Here is a 22,268-nt window from a genome sequence, read left to right on the forward strand (position 1 = left end):
TACTTTGTGGCATCTCTCCTTCATAACTGTCTTTGGAGCCATACATTCATTCACATACATGCAAAATGCAAGTGAGAAAGCATTTGGCTTTTCTAGAATTGCAAATTTATGGAGTCTATATAATGTCATTGATCCATTCATCCAGGTGAATAGAGCTACCTTTATTGAGCACTGACTCTGTTCCAGGTAGCTTACATATATAACTTCTAATTGTTGCAACCCAGAAAAGTGGACAACATTACCACTATTTCATAGAAGAGAAAACTTGACTAATTGTGTCAAATCAACTTTTCTAAAGTTACTCAGATCGAACCCTTAAATGAAGCTGACTCCAAAGACCATATTCTTTCTATAACACCACAATATGTTCTCTTATTATTTTGAGAGGCTCTACCAATTTAAATAGAAAAAGCGTTAATGGCATTCATGGCTCATTGTTGTTTTTTTTTTAAAAAAAGACTAAGTTCTGTTTCATTTTCCACTAAACCTCCTTAGTCCTCTTGGTAATTGAATAACCAAGCCCTGCCTTTTGTATGCCATCAATGGGCAATATAGAAAGGTAGATAAAGAAGAAAAAATAAAAATAAAAAAGAGAGAATATTCCATCTGTCTACCTGGTAGTGGCTCATAGAGGAAGCAAAAGGAAAATTCTTATTTTCCTGCTAATTATTTTTCTGTTTAAAGGAGGAAAGGAATGGCATGAGGTGAAGGATAAATAGAGAATATTGATGTGGTAATAATGATCAAAAAAAAGAACAAAGATGAGTTGATTTGGTGGTTATTTCTCCATCTCTCTGGCCATTCCACTCTTCACTGAATAAGTGTATTCTATTTGGCTTTCAAGCTAGGGTTGTCATGCGAGAAGTGTACGTTAATTTCCTATTTTCTCATAAGTTTCTTTTGGGGATAAGCCTTTTGCTTTCTGCTGTTTATTATTTCAAAGGCATCTATATGCTAATATGTTTTATGCTTATTATTTTCATGTTTGTCCCTTAGGTTATGCTTCATATCACCTACCAGGGAGGATCATATCTCATAAAAACTTTCAAATTTGATTTTGAAAATTATTCAGAAAAATTTAAGCCATGCTCTCTCCCCACATAGGAAAGACTATGCTCTGGAGAGTCCTGTAATTTGCAGAAAATGGACTGGGATAACATTTGAGTTGCATGCTACCAAAATCCTCTTGAGAAGGACAGCTAGCTACCCAGAATATTTAACACTGTTACATTAAAATGTTGGATGAACGATTAAAATAAAGAATCTAGTCATAGGTTGTAAGAAGTCGCTAAATTATTACCTTTAATCCAAAGAAGAGAAAGGAAAAGCTGTTTTCATTCTCCCCAGTCTCTGAGGTGTGTTACCTGCTTCGATTGCTATAAATACTGCATTTTAATTGTATGTTATCCTTCCTTTGTATCATTTCTAGAAAGTTAATTTTAATGATACTAAGGACTGAAGCTGAGTTTGTGCATAGAGGAAGAATCAGATAAAATAGAAATCTCATATAATAAGCCAGCTTAATGTTTTCTTCCAGAACTTTTATTACAGAGATTTTTAAATAAAGTCGTAATCTATTTTGAAAGTAGGTTGTTATTTTAAAAATAAAATAAAATTAGCCAATTAACCTGACATAAAATATTTTTTCAGGCATCATCTTTTAAAGAAATCAAAGCTTAAAAACGGATTCCTTGACGTGAATTCCTAGGATTCCTAATTTACCTTGGAGGGCATTTATCATTCCTCCCTTGATTGAGAATTGGACTCCTTTTGTTCCAAAGCCCTTCAGGGGTACAAATAAAGGGCATCATTTCACCCTCTACTGTATCATTCTCTGCCCTACTCTGTTCTTAAGCAAGGAGTCAACAACACTGAGGAATTTTTACACTAGGTTTAAGTTCGTTTTGTGTACCAGCCTCCTCTTTACTCATTCCTCTACCTTTCAGTAGCTGCACCTAAATCCCTTTCTATTTTGTTGTTGCTCTTAAATGCTTTCACTTTTAGACCTCAGCAGTGACTTCATTCTGTAAGAAATGCAACTCAATAACTGGTATTTCTTCTCTTGGTTCATTTTAGTGCCTCTTGAACTACAAGACAGTTTTGTTACTCGGAGAGTATGCTCTCAGAGTTGAAAGAAAGGTCTCCTTCTGAAAGGAGTCCTGACAAGCAAACTAGGCTCTCCTCCAGACAGAAGGGGGTAAGAGTGAGCCTACAAAAGTCAGGTGAAGACAGGTAACTGAACAACATGTGCTAGACCAGCCTACCAGCATTTCAACACTTATGGTCGTAATCTCTCTGTAAATAAGAACTATCGCTGGGGACACATTTTGTGGATTTGTTAGAATAAATGATTGGTAAAATGTTATTTTACCAGTTGAAACATGACTGTATTTAGTGCATTTTGTTAAAATAAAAGACCTATAATGGTTTGTGTGCTAAACCCTGTGACCCATCACATTTTTCTTTTTATTCTAATTATCTGCCTGGGATAATAACAAAAGAGCTACACCTTTTTTTACCTTTCAAAGTTGTATTTGGAGAATAATTCATTGAACTAGCACATTTGGCTTAATGCAGCCCCAACTGAAAAGAAATGGCCTTTTCTTGCTCGTCTCAGAACATAATTCAAAGATAATTCAAATAGAAAAGAAACTGTGTGCAGTTAGACTACAAAATTTGTGGGGTGCTGTTGAGCTATGCAACCTGATTAAGCAGCCTGCTAGGAGTGTATTACTGTCTTCATGAACTAAGTTCCATGAGGGCAGGAAAGATGTCTATCAACAGCTCTTAGCTCATAGCTCTAAAAGGTGGCTGCAGGTTGTGACTTTTAGCAAATGTGTTGTGGTCATGCCTCAGTCTAAATGAGCAGTGAACTTTGGCTTAACTCAACTTCAGAAATGCTGTGTGATCTTCAACAGTTGACACTCCTGGTCCTGTAATACCCCTGGAGCATGATGAATAGCTTGAAGCTTTGAAATAATATAGACTCAAATCAAATAAGCCTGGGTTTGAGTCCCAGCATCAATACCTACTAGTTTTCTGACCAACTTCAATCTCTTCTAAGCCTCATTCCCTGCATGAGTAATATTAATTGAAAAAAAAAATCAAGTTTACTTAAGTTGACTGCAAGGACTAAATGAGATGATGTATTTGCATAGTATGCACACATAGTAAATGCTCAACTAATGGTGACTTTTCTTTTCTTTTCTTTTTGCAGTTGCAAGATTTAATAGAGTGAAATAGAGTGAAAACAGAGCTCCCGTACAAAGGGAGGGGACCCAAAGGGGGTTGCAGTTGCCGGCTTGAATGCCTGGGTTTATATCCTGATCCTTGTCCCTCCTGCTGTGCTCTCAGGCAATAGATGATTGGCTATTTCTTTACCTCTGTTTTTGCCTACTTAGCATTTTAGTGAACTCTCTGATTGGTCGGGTGTGAGCTAAATTGCAAGCCCCGTGTTTAAAGATGGAAGTGGTCACCTTCCCAGCTAGACTTAGGGATTCCTAGTTGGCCTAGGAAATCCAGCTAGTCCTGTGTCTCAGTACCTCCTCTCAACAGGAAAACCCAAGTGCTGTTGGGGAGGTTGGCCAATGACCGTTCTAACTGCTTCCTGCTGAAATGGGGCATAGTAGGGGTGGTGCAGTTGAGATTTCCTCGAGAGGAGTGCCTTCGATGTCATTAACATCAGAGCATGGGCTAGCAGGCCGGTGCAGGGGTCCGCGATGGATTTTAGTCATGGACTGCATCTGGGGCTCCATTTGAAGATGCAGTCTTACTCTGTCACCCAGGCTGGAGTGCAGTGGTGTGATCTCAGTTCACTGCAACTCCACCTCCTGGGTTCAAGCGATTCTCCTGCTTCAGCCTCCCGAGTAGCTGGGATTACAGGCATGTGCCACTACACCCGGCTAATTTTGTATTTTTAGTAGAGATGGGATTTTGCCATGTTTGTCAGGCTGGTCGTGAACTCCCGACCTCAGGTGATCCACCTGCTTTAGCCTCCCAACGTGCTGGGATTACAGGTGTGAGCCACCACACCCAGCCAATAGTGACAGTTTCTATTGTCATTATGACTTTTAATAGTAATAATATTTCTAGGATTGTTATTATTATCATTATTAATCATATTAATGGTTATGCAGAAGTTTCAAAGTTTATCCCTATGGATAACTTAAGTAGTAGAAATCAAAAGATGCATACATTAGATACTTTTCTGCCAATAAAACAGGGCCTACAAAAATAAACGTGGACAATTTCAAGTTTTCAGTGTGATTCACTGGAAACCTGTATATCATTACAAAGTTTTAGTAAACACTTTTAATTAAAAAAAAAAAAAGTCTTAAGATAGCACAAAAGGTAAAAATTTTAAAGATTCACACAATATTATTACTTGTATCTAGCCAATATCAATTATTCAGGTGAGATAGAAATAAAAAGTCAATTAAAAGCTAGATATTTCTACCCTCAATGCCAAGAATCTAGGCGTCTAGCTAATGGTTTTGCTCTTTCCCTTTTCTGGGGTACCTGATATTATGAAACATTGTTTTGTTATTGGCTGCTTTTGTTGCTGGTAGTAGTGATTATAGGATACAATTTAAAATTATTAAATATTGTGAGGAATGGAATTGATCAGAATGAAGGCTTTCCATAAGAAAATACACCTTGCTAGTTGAAAAGCTCCAGTGATCTTCCAGGACATCTTCATGGGGCCGGAATGTGATATGAAAGCATACGGCCTAGGGCCATTGAAAAGTTATGGTCTTGCTGCTAAGCAAGAGAAGAGTAAATAGGCTTGTATTTGCCTCTACAGCATATGGCATTACACAGAAAGAAAAGTCAGATGTTGATTAAACCTTTGAAGGACTGGAATGGATCATCCCATTCTGTACTAAAAAGTCAACTTTGACCTTTAATTGCATGACCACCTCAACAAAAGACCTGTAAACATATTTGCTAAAAGGCTCTTATTGCATCCAAGACTCATTTCAAGTAAAAAGAAAAATCTTTTTTCTTTGTATTTGGAAAAGCTCTAATGACAATACAGCCTTTATTGAAATACTATCTTGACCGTATATTGGTATCTTTCATTTAATGTTTATCTTTTCCTGTGGATTTCCTTCTTTCATGAAACCTTCCCTCCAAGGAAAGGCTGACAGTAAATTAACATCCATGCTTTGGTGTATTTTATGGTGTTTCATTTTAAATATGCACACTTGGATTAAAATCCAACATCATCTACGTTTCACGTGTTTAGCAAATAGTAGAGGCTAAATAAAAGCAGTTAAAAGAAAGTAATCTCACCAGAATTACAGCCACAGTTTCCTAGATTTCATTTCTATTCTGTCAGCCCTCAGTGAAGCTGGTATAATTTCCCTTCAAATGGGCAAGATTTGGAATTGTTCACAGTCACAAGTGAGAGAACAAAATAAGAGAGATTTTCATTTATAAGATTGCCTTTCTCTTATCTATTGGTCTTGCCTCACAGACCGTCTGTCTGTCTCTGGAAAGCAAAGTCAATAAAAATGATTAGAGTTGACATCTCACAAATGTACACCCTTAAACCATGAAGCATTAATGCTGTGCAGGAAATATTTTTCTGACCTTTTCAAATTGCATCCAACTGTCTTGGGAATTTCTCAGTGACTAGAGGTAATAAGGTTCAATCCATTTTACCGGCTGGCTTCAAATTTAGTTCCTCCGAAGGTCTAACTTATCTATTCTTTGCATCTTGGTCCCAGCATCCATTCGGCACAGAAACCCATGCATCTAATCTTTCTTCCCCCTTCTCAGGTTCTTGCTAAAGGATCACACTGTGGAATCTACAACCATGACAACTTTCCACTTATTGCTCCCTTGAAAAATAAAATATTAGCACAAGAAGATAAGTGGGCATGTTGTCTTTTGAGAAGCCCTGGTTGAATTTAATTAGCTTTTAGATTTCATCCCATCTTACATCTCAGTTTTTACCTATGTGATTTATGCCTCAGTAATCTTCATTCTGTAAAACTTTTTCAACTTACAAACCATGGGCATTCTCTCGAATATTAAAGAGGCAAAAATATGTGAATTTCTTTTACGTTAAATTAATTTTGCTTTTTCTTCTGTGAGTCCAAATGCAGTAGACATACTCCTCTAGAAAGGAAGGGAGTCAGCCAAGTGTGACATGCTAAAAGGCAGCTGGGCAGCCTCTTCACCGTGTTCCCTGAAGGAGAACAGAAAACAGAAGCTGGGGACACATTTCTTGACCTCATGAAAGTATTGGATGTCAGGAAGCCTTGACAAGAAATTAAAAAGCTTGTCTTACTTTTTATATTTAGAGTGTCTCCATGTTGACTGTGATTCTGGGGAGATATCAGTGTTTCCTCATTTGTAGGACATACCAAATTCAACAGCATTCTCTGCTGTGTTGTTCCCATCCATTGCCTCTGTACTGCCTTCTGCAGAGGAGATTAGAATCTTGGCTGGAATTTCCTGTGGTCAGTGGAGCTTGGAGCCTTTTTCTGGCTTGGAAGGCATGTTCATGGGCAAACAGCCACCAAGTTGAAAAAATCTTTTTGAAGTTACCCTTTTAAGATTTCGCATTTTCTTGTACACTAATTATCAAGTTTGATCATCATAAGATACTTGACTTTATAAAAATGAGATTATTTCAGACAACCCTATTTAGAAAATAGACTTGGAAAAAGGAGGTGAAGAGCAGATAATTTTAATATTTAGAACACTGTATATTTTTTCCTGAAGAAACTGTATATTCATGCCAAAGTTCATCTTCATAATATGGCTTGTCTTTTTCACTTAAAACAAGGTGCTTAAAGTTTTTGGTCAAAGTTAAAATGGAATATAACAAGTTATGTTTAAGAATAAGCTGCTATTTCATCATTTGAAATTTTACCTGTCTTAATAATAGAGTCACAGTCCTGATGTTCTTTTATGACTTGGGTGTCATTAGATGGCATTTTGTTTAGGGAAGATGGAGTATTTTGGCAGTTTTACAAATAGATTTACTTGATATTTGCAATGCAACTTAATGTTTTTATCACTAGCAACTTAATGTTTTTATCACTAGTCAAGGAAAAGTGAAGACTTTCAGGTGCAGTAATTAAAGCTGTCTGTTTCTTGAGTGGAGCTGCAGTATACCTGAGAGGTTGTTAATTCAACTGTGTGTATGTCTGCACGTATGTGTGCAGCCATGTGTGTGGTGTGCATACTAACTTAAATTCAGGATTGGAAGGCAACAACTCTGAAAACAAATGGACTCTATTTTCTCCCTGTGGATGCCACCTCTTAATAAATTGAAAACTTAGCTATACCTATGAAACCCTTTCAGAACACAGAATGGCTTAGCTGATTGCTCTAATTATTACACATTTAGTGCCTCCTCTTTCTCATTTCTGAGATATACTGTCTTTGCTTCAGAACCTGGAGGTAAAACAAAGTCCATGTTTAGACTTCCCATTGTAAGCAAAAGTGATTTGAATCTGGTAGAAGAACGAAGTGAAGTGATGCTGGGGGTCACTTTGTACTGGGGTTGTTTTGCTTTGCTGGGTGTGCTTAGAGTTTGGAAGATGGCTGTGGAATAAATCAGGTAGAGGGGCACAAAGGGAATAGGTCACCTAATTAGCAGTGCCAATAATAATAATGGCTGATTCTTACTGGATAACTACTACTTACCGGGTGTATCACAGGTAACTCATACAACTTCACTTAATCTTTACAGGAGCCCAATAAGACAGGCACAACTATCTTCGACTTATAAGGAGAAAAAGTGAGGCTTAGAGAGAAAGATTGTATGAAGAAAATAATTTTTACATGGAAAGGAATGAAACAGTCTCTTCGTTGCAATCATTGGTGTTTTTATTTTTCTTCCTCTGCCTTTTCCTTCTCCTTTCTATCCTCTTCCTTCATCACCTCCTCATCTTTCTTCTTACTTAGCTTCTCCTTCTCTTTATTTTTCTTTTTTTCTTTTTTCCTTTTCTTTTCTTTTTTTTTTTTTTTTTTTTTTTTGAGATGGAGTTTCGCTCTTGTTGCCCAGGGTAGAGTGCAATGGCACGATCTCAGCTCTCCACAACCTCCACCTCCCAGGTTCAAGCGATTCTCCTGCTTCAGCCTCCCTAGTAGCTGGGATTACAGGCATGTACCACCACACACAGCTAATTTTGTATTTTTAGTAGAGACAGTTTCTCCATGTTGGTCAGGCTGGTCTCGAACTCCCAACCTCAGGTGATCCGCCCTCCTCGGCCTCCCAAAGTGCTGGGATTACAGGCATGAGCCACTGGGCCTGGCCTTTATTTTTCTTTTCTCAAACACAGAATGAAATGTGGCCAGGTTGTTAAAGCACTATTCCATTGGGTTTTGGTCAACAAGGACAGGTCTTTTTCTCTCCTTCATCATGGAGTTGCTCTTAGTAGAGCTACTTACTTAATTATTTTGGAAGTTTGATAAGGGCTAAGAGTTCTGGCCGATGGCTTACTTTATCATCACATACTTTTTCATTAACTTAAAAGATGAACACAGGTAGCAGAGTATGGTGATTATATGCTGTTCCTTATAAGCTCACATTCAAATCTGCCTTCTATCTTTTGTCTGTGTTAATGATTGTTCAGGGTTAAAAGGGAGAAAGAATGAATTGAGGATAGCAGATGTCCAAAGATATTTTTGTGAGTTACTCAGTAAAACCTGTTTCTATAAAGAGAATGTTTTACTGTATCAGGATATCTAGGAAATTAAATTTTTTTCAGATATACAGCTGAGATTTTTTTTTCTATTTCCCTCACACATCAATATTGCAAACATAAATTCCTGATTGCTAGAGCAGGCTTATTTTTGTGACATTAGCTCAATGGAGATATCGATGCCCTGGGATTCAATTTCACTCTTATATGATGCCTAATATACTTCAATTTGTGTCTCAGGGAAGGGGCTTGGTTATTTTTTCTGGGTAAACTGGGCTTTTTGTGTTGCCACAGCATCACTTAGACTCATGATACTGAGGCCAGCAACCTGACTGGGCCTCATTTGTTCCCAGGCGTAACAGGAGGATAGAAAATGGATTCAAATCTAAGCAGAGTGGTAGAATCTCAAAAGCTCTGTCACCAACACTTACTGCAAATATACTCTTCCTAGAGGGAGTGTTCTGAAAATTTGGTCTGCATCTCACCTGTGATAAATATCCCCTTTAAAAACATTCACACAGAACGACACAATAAAGGCAGCATGGTTTTAGATGCAAATATGATTTTGAGGTCTCTCTCTCTCTTTCTCGTATACATTGGGTCTGGGGTCTTTCGAATATGCATGTGATCTCAGTTTAGGGTTCATGAATGACTTCGTGTTTTGTGTAAGGTCCCTTTGATTTCCACTCTCAGCATTATTGGAAATAAACTCAAAATTGTATAAACAAACAGAGTAAATTGTTCTGAAACTCTGCCATGCAGAGTTCATCTTCAACACTTTGCTTTCTATTATTGCCGAAGGAAGGGAAATGACAGCATTGGCTTTAAATCTGTAAATTTAGTAGTGGGGCACCTGCCTGTGCTTCTGTGATATACTGGTAATCTCCACTTACTGTCAGGGCTGCGGCAGTATTTATTTTTCCTTAATTGGAACCCCACTGATATCCTGTGGGATTCCCTCCCCTCCGCCCCCCACCTTGGCAAGGCAATATATCCTTATAGACCTAGATCATAACCACCATGGTCTATTGTAATATAGTCAGGAATATCAACACTGGGATCAAAATTAAACCAACCTCCAGTTTCTGGACTGCCTTTTGATATTATTAGGAACTCACCATTTTTCTCAGTGTTTATCTTTGAAGTTAAAGAAATGTCTGCAGGAGTTCAAATTGAATATGCTTTATCACAGTGTTTCCTCTTCTGTTTTAATTCTTCATTTAGTTGCTTCTAGAAGTGTGGGGATGACTGATTACATTGCAAACTGTTACCCATAATGAACAAGTAAACAACAAACATGAGTGATTTGGGCGCTCTATATAGAAATGTTATTTTAAAAATACCTTCATCCTTTCTAGGTGAACAAATATAATGAGATGCCTGGAAAACCTTAATTTTATTAAAATTAAATTCATTAAAATTAAGTAAATCCTTTTAATCTTAACTTTTGGTGTCAAAACAGGATTTGTTACCTTGGACATCAGAGGGCCACTTCATTGTCTTTATTTATGGTTTCAGCATTTGCTTTTCCCATGTGCTATTTTTATTTTTGTCATTGAAGTTCATGAAGACTTAATCATTACCCCTCTAATTTTCCAGAAAAAAAAAAAAAGTTGATTTATTGAACTGACTGCAGAAAAAGAAGAAGAAGAAGAAGAAGATCAATCTGACATTGTAGGTTAATAGTAGGAAACAAAGCACATTCATAATTAGAAGAGAAAAGGACTTTCCTTGTTCATTCCAGTTTATAATAAAAAGCCCCTCGCTAAAGTGTCTTAGAAAATAATGCATTCAGACTGAGTCGAATTACCGCCTAGCAGATTCTATTTATCTGTAGCTTAAAAAGCAGCTGCGTTTTTGTAAAAAGCAATGAATGTGGCAGTCCTACTTAAAGGTAGAAGAAAAAGAACACCCCTTGTTTTGTAATAAGGGGATTTTCCATTTAAAAGAGAGAGCAAGCCTGTTGTGTGAAGTAGGGTTATTACATTCACTGTATTCTATCTCACCCACCAGGAGGCTAATAATGAAGGGGCCGGGAAGGAGGCCAGTGCTACCAGGGTTATCTCACAACCTCAGATGCTGGATAAGTCGAAGGAGGCAGAATCGCTTTGGGATGACATTCAGAAAGGCTGGAGTGATTACTTGGAAGAGAAAAGCCTACCTATTCTTTCCAAGGTAAACAGTTCATTTCATCTGGTCAGTGGCATGTTGCAGTATACAAATATGTTTATATAAAGATATCTATAAAATTTTCCTTTTAAAAAATCATTTTAGGTTCAGGAATATTCCCCTGACCTGCTCATCCAATGGTCCAGTAATGAATTACTGGAGACCTGCCTTAGACAAAGAATGCACTCGGAGCCCCAACACACCTAAAGCCACGCTTTGAAGGATCTGCCAAGCTCACTTTTAATCATGAGAAAGAAATTACCCACACGGAGTCAGCAGAAAATGAGAAAGTAGAGCTCGTGCTGTGAATAATTCTAGCAAGTGCCAAGGGGCTAGTTGAGGAATGGCTACATGAGGTGAATATCTTTAGCTTGTACTTAGGGTTTGGTTAGCATATAATCATTTTCTCTTCTAGGAGCAATGACTATCATACGTGTATTTCCTAACTAAAGAGTGCTCAGAGCATTTGTCAGGATGTTGACAGATTTAATATCAATCTTGCCCATGTTGTTATTTACTATGACTAATTTTACGTTTGTAAATATGCAAAAATCAATTTAGGTGGAAAGGCTCTCATCCGAGCCAATGACTGCTACTAGCTGTGCGTATTTGTGTGTATTGCTGTGAGTGCACGTCCAGTAATTTATGTCTCTGTGTCTGTATGTGCCCTTGTTCTCGTCTTCTCTCTGTTGTGAATGCAGGTTGGGAGAATTAGCCAAACATTGGGTTCTCAGATGTGGTCCCAGGCTTTCATTTGATTTTTGGAACGGGAAAAAAGAACGTGTCACATCATGATTAATGGTGAATCTGAATTTTCAATTCACATGAAAGTAGGAAGGGGAGGGGATATGAGTCAAGTGACAAGACTAACCTTTTCCCTTTGGGACGAGCATGATTCAAATTAAACATCACTTTCAGTGTGAAATTAGTTCGAAGGCTGTGTGTGTGTGTGTGTGTGTGTGTGTGTGTGTGTGTGTGTGTGCCTGGTTTAACTCCTTGGTGGCTGCTCATTCAGAGAGGATTTCTTCCATCCCAGCTCCGTGCCTGGGTCTACTCCCAGTAGCCCACAGTTCCTCTTTCTTTGTTTTATTTTTCTAAAGATCAGGTCCAGGAAACGAGTATTTTACTATTTCAAAAGCTTCACTCCTCACAAGATAAGATTCTTCCTAAAATGTGCATCCCAAACTAATGTTTTAATACATTAAATCAATCAGTCAGTTAATCAATAATAACATTCTTCTTTATTTAAAGCTAATTTTGTCAGGGAGGAGGGAGAAAGGAAGCAAGGGATCCTTTTGAAAGGCATTTTGAGTGCCCTCCACTCGGTGCCAGTTTTTGCTGGCTGAGTGAGCCACAGAGGAAGAACAGCAACAAAAACCCCCAAGTTCTCTCCTGAGTCTCTAGTTTCCCACATAACAGTCACAGGATTGCCATGCCAACCTTCAGCAATGTTGGCTTTCAGCAAGCATGTGCCTTGACACTTTAAAACTGCCCTTCAATACTGATCCAAAGGATGCAGGTCCAAACTTGTAGAAAGAACCTGCTGCCTGAGCAAATGCAAGGCTGCCTTTCCATGTATCCACATTCTTGATGCCACCATTTAAGCATCAGCAGGATTTGATATGTGATTGACTCTGTTTCTGGAGTTTGGTGGCTGGTGGGGAAAGGGAAAGTGTTGAGCTGGCTAAGAAACAGTGTTATTCTTCTAGTGTATTTTCAAAAGGAAAATGGTAGGGCTTTTAAACCCCTTCCCTAATGGAAGGAGAGATGTGGTAGAGGAGCGATGGGTGTTGCGGGGGTAGCGAGTGGGGAGAGCTGAGCCAGCTGAGGGAGGAGGTAGAGGTGGAGTCTGGGAGGTAGAAAGTGGAGGCAGACAAGCAGCTGTGTTTATTTTAAAACATATCATTTAACCCTCACCTAAAAACAAATTGGAGAGGTTTGGGAGTGCATTAATCTGGACCCAATTAGCATGTCTTTCTCCTTCAAAAGTGCAACCTGAGATTAATGAATATAAACTAGAGTTTCAGATGCAGTGCTTAAATCATTTGCATGTTTTCTGCATGATAATTGAATTTATGTGTGCACTTCCTTTCATTTAACTATTTCCAGTCTCTTCCCTGTGATTCACATGAACCAAGATGTCATGGTAGTCACCTCTAGATGGAAATAGCATACCTAGCCTTTACTCCTAAGGACAAACTCAAGTTCTTGTTTCTTGTATTTGAATTTGAATAATACATTTTAAAAAAATAAAGCAGAGGGCAGAGCTTAATAGTCTGGAATGCTGTTTTGGGAGCTGGTAGATAGGCACCTCAAGTTTATTTTTGAAAGGCCAGATAAAACCATTGGGATTTATGGTATTGAGTTTTCAGTGATACAGAGAATTGGGTTTCAACATGGCCACTTAGAAGTGTTTTAATAATACCAAGAGCAATGTCACTTTAATGCAGCATGAAGAATGTTCTTGGTCTTTGGACCTGAGTTATTTAGATCACTGAGAGATTTCAGTGCATAGTATTGTTTCTGGCATCATTCTCTCTTTTGTCGATGGGGTGGGGGTGCCTCTCTATAAAAGGCTGTAGGTGAGCAGTTAGAACTTGTGGTCCCTTAGTATGCTATGCTTTTTTGTTTTCTTTTGTTATTTAGGTGTAGAGAAAGCTTAATGCTTACAGAGTCAAACAGGTACCAAGATCCCCACTCCCCACCTGCCCCAAAATGAAAAGTCTAAAAGCCGGCATGGATATGTAAGAAAGCTTTCTGGGGAAGAAGTTGGAGCAAGAGGCTTGAAATAATTCCTCTGGTTTCAGTTTGCATCAGTGATTTGTCTGTCTTCTGTCTTTCTGTATGTGTTTCCAAGTTCAATGTCAAAGTGATGAGCTTTTCTCCAGGAATTCTCCTCAGTGTCCTTTGTTTTTGGTGAATTCAATGGCTGAATGTCTCTGAGTGTCTCTTGGTCTTGTTTCCTGGTCCTTGTAGCTAAGAATGTCGTGGAAGGATAAAATCTTGTTAATTCATGATGTCACAATTTAAGTGTGCTTCCTGTCACTTATGTGCAGTTTAAAATGTTCTTTAATGTAGCATGAAATGATTGGTTAGCTTTGAAATTGTTGTGAAGTCATGTGAAGAAAATAAGTTTTGCATCCGACCAAGATAAATTCACTCTAGTGCTTTATGGCTTTTTATTCCTATGTGATAGTAATAAAGTCTCATGTAGGGATGGAAGCCATGAAATACATTGTGAAAAATCATCAACTAAGAAGGGACCATCAGTATAGAGAACGTTAGCCTGTGGAGCTGTGAATGTGTTGGAGACATGATTTAGTGTATAGCTCTGCTACCTGCTTGGTGTTCCTTTGAGTTTCTTTATCCTTAGATTTGACAGCTGAGGAATGTAGGTGGATTCATATTTGTAATCATTGATTAACATGCACATTTAGATTTGCACATTTTTGTTTATCATACATTTTTCTCCGTTTTCTATTAACGAATATGCTCTAGGGGAACTATTAATAGCCCGCCAGTCGGGTAGGCAGCATTCAATCCTTCTATGCCTTCTTTCACCACCTGTTGAGGTCTTTCTTCTGAAACAAAGAAGAAATAGACAAATCAGACTTGCCCTCTTGGAAATGTGGTCCAGATTTCTCTACTCCCAAGCTCCAAAAAAAGGTATACATTGGATGGGCTAGATCAGTTCCTCCTGAGAGCCATAAATCCACCAAGAGTTGTTTTCCACGTAAGGGTGTGGTACGATGGGGAACACCTGGTGTTGGAGGAAAGTGGGAGAACTTTGGAGTGGAGTTGCATTCTAATCTCTCTGCCACATCAACCATGTGACCTGGGGCAAATGATATAAACTCTATGAGCCTCCTTCCTTATCTTTAAAATGAAGAGAAGTTATACCTTGTAGGGCTGTTGTGAGGATTAAATGAAGTAATGCATATGGTACCTAACAAAGTATTTAACATCATATTTTTTAAAAGCTCATGAAATATTAGTTTTTCTTCCTTCCCCTCTTTCTATTTTCTCCCCTGTTCCCTTTTCTCTCCCTCCTCTGCCCTCTCCTTCCTTCAGATGTTAGTCTAAAACAGCACCTTGGATCTAAGCAGCACCTTTGAGAAAGAAAAGACTGCTTCAAGAATGTCTAGCTGCACCTCCTTTCCATATGTGGCCTAAGTGCCTAGGTTGGATCAATAGTTTAATTTTTTTATTGAACTGTTTGATGTTGACTATGGACTTACGTTCACTTTTACTGTTTTCTGTATATTTATTTTTGCTTGAACTGTTTTAATATTGACTATTTACCTCTGCTCATTTTTATTGATTTTCTGTATTTTTTCAATGAAAATTATAATAAAAATTAGTTTTTGTTATCTTTTGTCTCTCTATTCCCTTGTGTCTAGACTGCCCCAGTAAGACAAATGATTCTTTTTTCTTAAGAAACACCCACTGTTAGTACCAAAAGAACTATATCCCCTCTCTACTCTCCACTTCCACATTTTGTTTGCATATCAATGTGTTTGGGGACATTTATCAATTTAGTTGTAACTGTGATGCTCATTTATGTTTTAAATATATAAAAGTTAGAATTTGACTTTATCACTAAAGCCTAGGAATAATTGCCAAGTAACAGAAACTTTTTTAAATTACAGAATAATGTAAGTGTATTGCTATAAAAATAGAATGTTGTGAAAATCAGTGACACCACATTTGTATCCAGAGTTCTTTTATCATCATCAAGTTTGTTCTTTAAAACTCACACTTACCCCTATAACCCCAGGTCCTAGAAATATCCCTGATAGTAGGGCATTAGTTATTTGTGAAAAAATGAATGGGAAAAGAGGGGAGAAAGATGATGCGGGAGGGAGAGAGGAAGGGGGAGCAAGGAGGAGAATAAAGAAGCAAAAGGCCTATAGGAAAGATATTGTATATAATATTTAGGAAAGCAGGGCAAACATGTGCATGCATGGACACACACACACACACACATACACATACACATACACATACACATGCACGTAAAGGCCTACTGCAAGAAAGAGGAGAGTTTTAGAGTAGATATTACTATACCACTCAAGATAAAATGTAATACGAGTGGCATAGAAAAATTACTATAGGGACCTCATGTAAAGAAAGTTTTCTAGAATCAAGGAAAGACTAATGTCTTTATCAAATTTCCATAGGCAAGAGTCAAGGATTGAAAATTAGTGTGTCAAGGAATTCATGAAAGCTTAAGTGAGTGGTTCTTGGGAATTTTTCCAACACACAAAGTATTCTACCCTGGAGAATGTATTTACTTCTAAATATCTTCACAAGTACCCTTTGAAGCAGATAGTAGGTTTTAATGGACACACTTACTTAGATTAATTAATTACTGCTGAGTCTCAGTGGTCTGCAATCAGCTATTACCCATATGGGATGAGATAAGTCTAAGCTTCCAGTGTGCTGGTGATTTCAGGAATGGCCATGTATTTGCCTAGTTTCCCCTTCCCTGTGCTCTTGTGTGGTTCTATCTGAATTCCAATACTTGATACATCTCTGAGGCAACTTGTGCAAAAGTGATTGTCTCCAAGAAGGGCTCAGCAGCTCCCAATAGCTCTGGATATTGACTCTGTCACCAGATTCTGACCTTTTAAAAAGTATTGGCTGGCAATAAATCTCACAGGGTATGCCTACGTAAAGTGCATATAAATATGTTGGTCAGTGGAACAGAATGCTGCAATGAAAGGTGATCTCCCTCAGCAAGTGAATGAGTAAACCTCTCAATCTTGCCACTAGTCTTGGCACAAGCAGGAGACACAAGCATCAGGAAAGAATGAGAGTGTGACAATATTGCAGAGCCATCTTTCTCATGTTGCTTAACTCTATGCCCTCATCGGAAATTTCTCTTCATCAGAGGTCTCACCAACAACATTGTCTTCTTAGTCATTGGGGGACAATATTCACGGGATCTGGGTTTGGGCAGCTTAAGAAAAAAACCATACATCATCCTACATATTCAAATCCCAAAATGGTGCTATGGAGTTGGTAGGACTCCTAAGAAGGTGAAATAGAGAGTTTGGAAACCTTATCTCATTATTTGAGTGGTAACAGGCACCCTGAATCCATGGTTCAAATCGCAGAGCCTGATCTTTCTCATCACAATTTGGACATCACCAAGTAGACATGTACACTGTGTTTCTCAGGTGCGAATGAGCTCATGCTGGCACACACCCTTCCTCTTGCTCACCTTTATCAGAAAAGTCACCCACATCTGCACGTGAGACATGACTGAGGAAGAAATAAACCTACAGCTTGGGATCAGGGTGGGGTCTACCAGGAGTGCAGAACCCAAAACCTCAGTGAGCACCAAGTAATGGGACCCTCTTGGTCATGAGCCTCAGGTTTTCCGCTTCTAAACCAATTCCTGGAATCATATCTCTGTAGGGTAGCTACTCCAGAAAGGGTTTCCCCAGACCCGGGTTTTATAGATTAGACTATTCTTGGATTTGAAACACTGATGTCCAAAAGGTGGAGTGGGATGAGGTTTGAGGAAAATATCTCTTGATACTATTAGATGGCCCTTCTAACAACCTTCCATAAAAGAGACTCTGAAACATATGATAATTCAGAGATGGAAGTCAGTAATACCAGGCCTTTTTATCTTTCTCTTCACCTTTATTCCTTATCAAGAAGAATGCAAAATAAACTGGTTGGTTTAAGGTAATAAGGTTTGCCCTTACAGTTCATTGTTTCATTCCATTAGCTTTTTTTCTCTTTCATCTGTTTAATTGGACGTTAAAAAAATCTTTTTTAAATGGTAACAAATATTCTGAGAGTATGTTTTAGTAGGGAATACATAAGCAATTTATTGGTAGTTCAAAATTAGGTTACACAATGAGGACTCAATAAATGTTGATGACTTAATTGCTTGCTTAATTAAGCTCAAAGTTCTTATAGTGACACCCAAGGCTCGTATGACTTGCATTCACCCCATCTTTCCGACCTCATCTCTTGCCACTCTCCCCATTGCTGACTTTAGGGTGTTTCATAAATACACCAAGTGTACTTCTACTTCAGAGCCTTTGAAATTGTTTCCTTGACCTAGAATACCCTTCTTGGATATTTACATGTCCACTAGCTCACTGACTCAAATCTCTGCTCCAAAATCTGTGATCAATGAGCCTTGCCCTGACTGTGACTATAAAATCACAAGTCTCCTCTTCTTCCAGACTCCCACCACCTTGTTTTTTTCCGTAGTACTTTTCATCATCTGATATACTACATATTTACCTGTTTCTTTCTTTGTTTATAGTCTTACCTTACTAGTTCTGGGGGGCTGGAAGAGAAATCTTTCTCTTTATTTGCTACTTTGTCCCCAGAGCCTAGAATTATGTCTGCACATAGTAGACACTCAAATATTTGTTAAAAGAAGTAAACATATATGGTACTTCCTGGCATTATTGTGTCAAGATACCACCATTATATGTTATGACAACAAAGAAGCACATTTCTCACAGAGTTCGGCATGCTCTAACCATTATCTCCTTGTAAGACACATAGTTTTGCTTTTCTAGTTTTCTCTCTTATAAATAACGCTGAAATGGATCTTTCTTTGACCATCAACTTTTATCTCTATTTTTCCTTAGAATAAATTCTTAGTAGTGAAGTTACCAAGTTAGAAATTAATGGACATTTTTGTGACTCTTTATTATCAAATTGTTTTCCAGGAATGTTGCACCAGTCTACACTCCTAGCAGAAGTAAATGTCAGAAAATTCGTATTTACCTTCTTTTCTTTCTTAATCAGTGTTATGCCATTTTGCACAAAGTTAACCAGATTCCCTTGCTGTCTCCATTCCTTTTTTTTGTTCCCTCTGGGAGTGTCTGTCAAAATACGCTATTTCTATTTACTTTTCAACTTCGATCTTAAATTTCTAGAATGAAAGCAATCATTTTAGAAATGGAAAGAAACCATAAATTATATATTTCAATCCCCCATTCTACGTATGAGGAAATGGAGTTCATAGATCACACTGCTGACTACTAACAAGGCCAGGAGTGAGAGACACAGGACTTTGGTGACTCACGTCAGCACCTGAAAATATTTGAAAACCATGAATCACCAAATAGGAATCAAAGTACAGCATGCTAACTTTTAAACACCAGTGTCTACCTGTTCCTTGTTAAAATTAAGGTCAAAATGTCCACAAGAGTATCTCTTGATGTTGAGAGATTAGCTCTGTTTGTGGTGTGTATGATATAACTTTGAAGTTGCACTACCTGTTCTACTTACTGTGTTAGCTTGTTCCGGAATCTTTTGTTTATCTAAGACTCTTGCACAATCTGGCTCCTTCACATTTGTCTGTTTTTTTGTGAATTTCATAAAATTGTAAGGCAACCAAGAAATGAGCAGCATTTGTTAAATTTCTTTGAATAAAAGTAAAACAATTAGATAGTTGGTATTCCTACTAAAGAGAAAGCTCTTGGGCTTTTCCAAAGCTATCACCAAATTGTCATTTGGAGACTTCGTGGGAATGGCGACTCACACCAGCATGTACATTTATATAAGCCTTTGGAGACATCCACATCTATCTTCACAGATAAACACATATAGTCTCTCATTTCTCTGTAGAGAAATATACATTAATGAAAAACTTAAAATTATATGTTGCCTTTCCTTTGAAATCTTCAAGACTAGTCCTACGGTTTTCTTCCACATTAAAAAAGTCTTAATAACACTTTTTTCAGCTATGATGTTCTTACATTACTCATGAATTTAATTGTTAGAGGAATGCCATAGATCAAATGGTAGTTAATATCCATATTAACTACTGTTAATAATAAACAAGAACTGTTTATTCCCAGATTTTGAAGGGTGAATCAGTTGAGAATTTAAATAGGATACTGTGTTCTGATAAAAATTAGTAGTATATGAAGATATATCTTAACTGGCAACTACTCTAAATGCAGGATGTCCGTAATTTCTATTTATGAAGAATACACTGTTATTTACAAATGGGCATTAATGTCTCTAAAGAAAATGTAATAGCCTAGGTAAAATAAACAGATGACTTAAGTTGACAGGAGAAATCCAAAAGGAATGATAATGAATAAATTGAATAGATGCTCACTATGGTTGTATGTGTAGATGTGTACATGTGGGTATACCCATTTGTTTCAGGGCCACAAATTTCTATTAAATTCAAGGACCAAAAGGCATGAGGCTCGAAAGAAAACCAGGCTTTAAGCAAGTGCTGCACATGCTTTTGCAAATATTATTTTCATCTAAAATATCTATCTCTTGGTTATGACCCCGTCTTATCCAGATTATAGAAACTAATTTCAGTATTTTTCTCAGTTTCATCAAATTCAAATTTTTAAAGCCAATGAGACCCCCACCATCTGTCAGCAGTTGTAGCCTCTCAAACCTAGAAAACAACTTTGTCTTAAGATGTTTATGGCTTTCTTGCCTCTCACTCCATTTCTGCACTATCTTCCTCTCTGAGACACCTTGGAACTAAGAACACAATAATCCACTAATATAGCCTTTTAGATACCCAGTCTTTTGCATAAATTTTCTTGATTAATTCTCCCAACAATCTCACTAGGAAGTTATTGCCCTAATTTTTCTTCTTCCAGATTTGGAAAGTAAGGCTTTTAGAGACTGCGATTGCCTGGGATGTTTTTCAAAATATTATCATCATAACCTTGATGTCAGTTCTCAGACCCAGGACAGGACTCATACTAGGTGTGCCAATTATCAAGATATTGTCTCTCAGCTCCAAACTTACCTTCTATGCTTTGTGTAAGGTGATATAGTCAGATCCCTTCACTCCTACTTCTCATCAGGGCTTTGAGGTCAGAGTGCCCACCACCCCTCCACATATATTCCCCTGTCCTGTTGCCTCTGATGATTGAGTCTGCCCAGTCAAGGGAAAGCTTGCAAGCCCTCTCAGCCCCTCTCTTTCTCTCTGTCCATATTGCTAGTCTTTCCCCATATTCTTGGTAAAGGTCAGAATGATCCTAGAACAGGTAAGCATGGCCCTATTTTGGCAAAAGCCTCTGAGTACCCGCATAGTACATTTCTTGCCTCCTAGGAGGAAGCAAAGGGTCAAGGGTCCCTAGGTGTCTGTGGGGTGGATTTTCAGACTTTCCCCACATCCTTATTCAGACGGTGCAGCTAAGGAAGGCTTATATCCTAATTCTATTAGGGCATGTGACATCAAAACTAAAGGGAAATTGAGGAAGTAGATATTTGAAAGAGGCTCAACCATCCTGTGGCAATCTACAGAAGCTTTTGATAATGGAACACAGAACACATCGTGTGCAATGGCAGCTGGTAAACAGGCCACTGCAATCATTAATACAATGAGAGGACCCTCCTCCGCTCCTGGCTAGATGTGTGGCCATGAAGAGGTTACTTACTCCTTTGAAGCCCAAGTCCTCATCTTGCTTTTACAAATGTTATTTTCATTTAAAATACATACCTTTTGGTTATAGCCCCTTCCTATTCAAATTATAGAACCTAATTTCAATAAATAGTTGTTTCAGTTTTATCAAATCCAAATCCAAATTAACCCCTTAACTTGGGGGTGATTTCCATCCTTCCCATTTCAGGTTGTTCTGAGGCTCTCCTCAAGAGACATAAGCAGAAATGCTTGAAAACCATAACAGCACTATGGAGACTATGAAGATATAACATCTCCAGGGTTATTAGATTAGAAACTGACATGAAAAAGACAAAAATGTCATTTCAGTTGAAATGTAATGTGTAGATTTGAAATTCATTTGCTGATTTATGTGCCAAGTCCTGTGCCTGGAGCTAAGGATGTTGCCAAGAACAAAGCAGACATGGTCCCCAATTGGGACTAATGGCATGGTGGGGTGATAGGGGAACAGACTGAGTGAGTGGTGAAAGTGGAATGAATGTGCTGAAAAGGGAAGCCCAGGGTTTAATGGATGCATAGGTCGATTCCTTTGGGAGAATCAGAGATGGCCTCCTGGAGAAGCGATATGAACTCTGGTTTCAGAGGAAGGAGGCCACAACATCACGACTATCATAAAACTAGAAAACAGAGTTGACATTCTTCCAGTCTCCATTTCCATATCTTAAATAAGGATTCAAAGTAGTTCCTCCTATTGTTGCACAGATATAAAAATAAAATTAAAACGAATTCTTAGGTTGAGGGTGAACTTTTACACAGAACATTTTCCATTCTGATCCTCCTTGGCTAGCCGAGCAGGACCCAGTATCTCCTGAACCATGGTTGAGAGATAAAACCCCATTTCTCTTGATAGGTATAAAATAGAAGCCCACACCTCTATCTTTGAGGGGATACAAATATCTTTCCTATTCCTACATAAACAAACCAAGGGGTTTCCCTTAAAGGGTGAGGACAAGTCAACTCTAAAGCTTTTCAGTTACTTTCCTCTATTTTCAGCTACTTTGCTAAAT

General features: G+C 38.1%; 1 protein-coding gene across 19 annotated transcripts in view; it reads left to right on the plus strand.

The window, feature by feature from the left end:
- Window positions 1–15,203, plus strand: part of LOC102122889 (uncharacterized) — a 100,763-nt gene extending 85,560 nt beyond the window's left edge. For 12 of the 19 annotated variants that reach the window (XM_074005937.1, XM_074005933.1, XM_074005935.1 and 9 more), the window contains 2 exons: window positions 10,680–10,841; window positions 10,941–15,203. In XM_074005937.1, coding sequence (XP_073862038.1) covers window positions 10,680–10,841; window positions 10,941–11,042 — 264 coding nt within the window. In that variant the 3' untranslated portion in view covers window positions 11,043–15,203. The remainder of the gene's footprint in view (window positions 1–10,679; window positions 10,842–10,940) is intronic. The other 7 variants (XR_012419768.1, XR_012419766.1, XR_012419767.1 and 4 more) reach the window with 1 other exon arrangement.
- The last annotated feature ends 7,065 nt before the right edge of the window (window positions 15,204–22,268 follow it).

This window comes from Macaca fascicularis, chromosome 11 (assembly GCF_037993035.2).
Source record: "Macaca fascicularis isolate 582-1 chromosome 11, T2T-MFA8v1.1".
NCBI classification, from domain to species: Eukaryota; Metazoa; Chordata; class Mammalia; order Primates; family Cercopithecidae; genus Macaca; species Macaca fascicularis.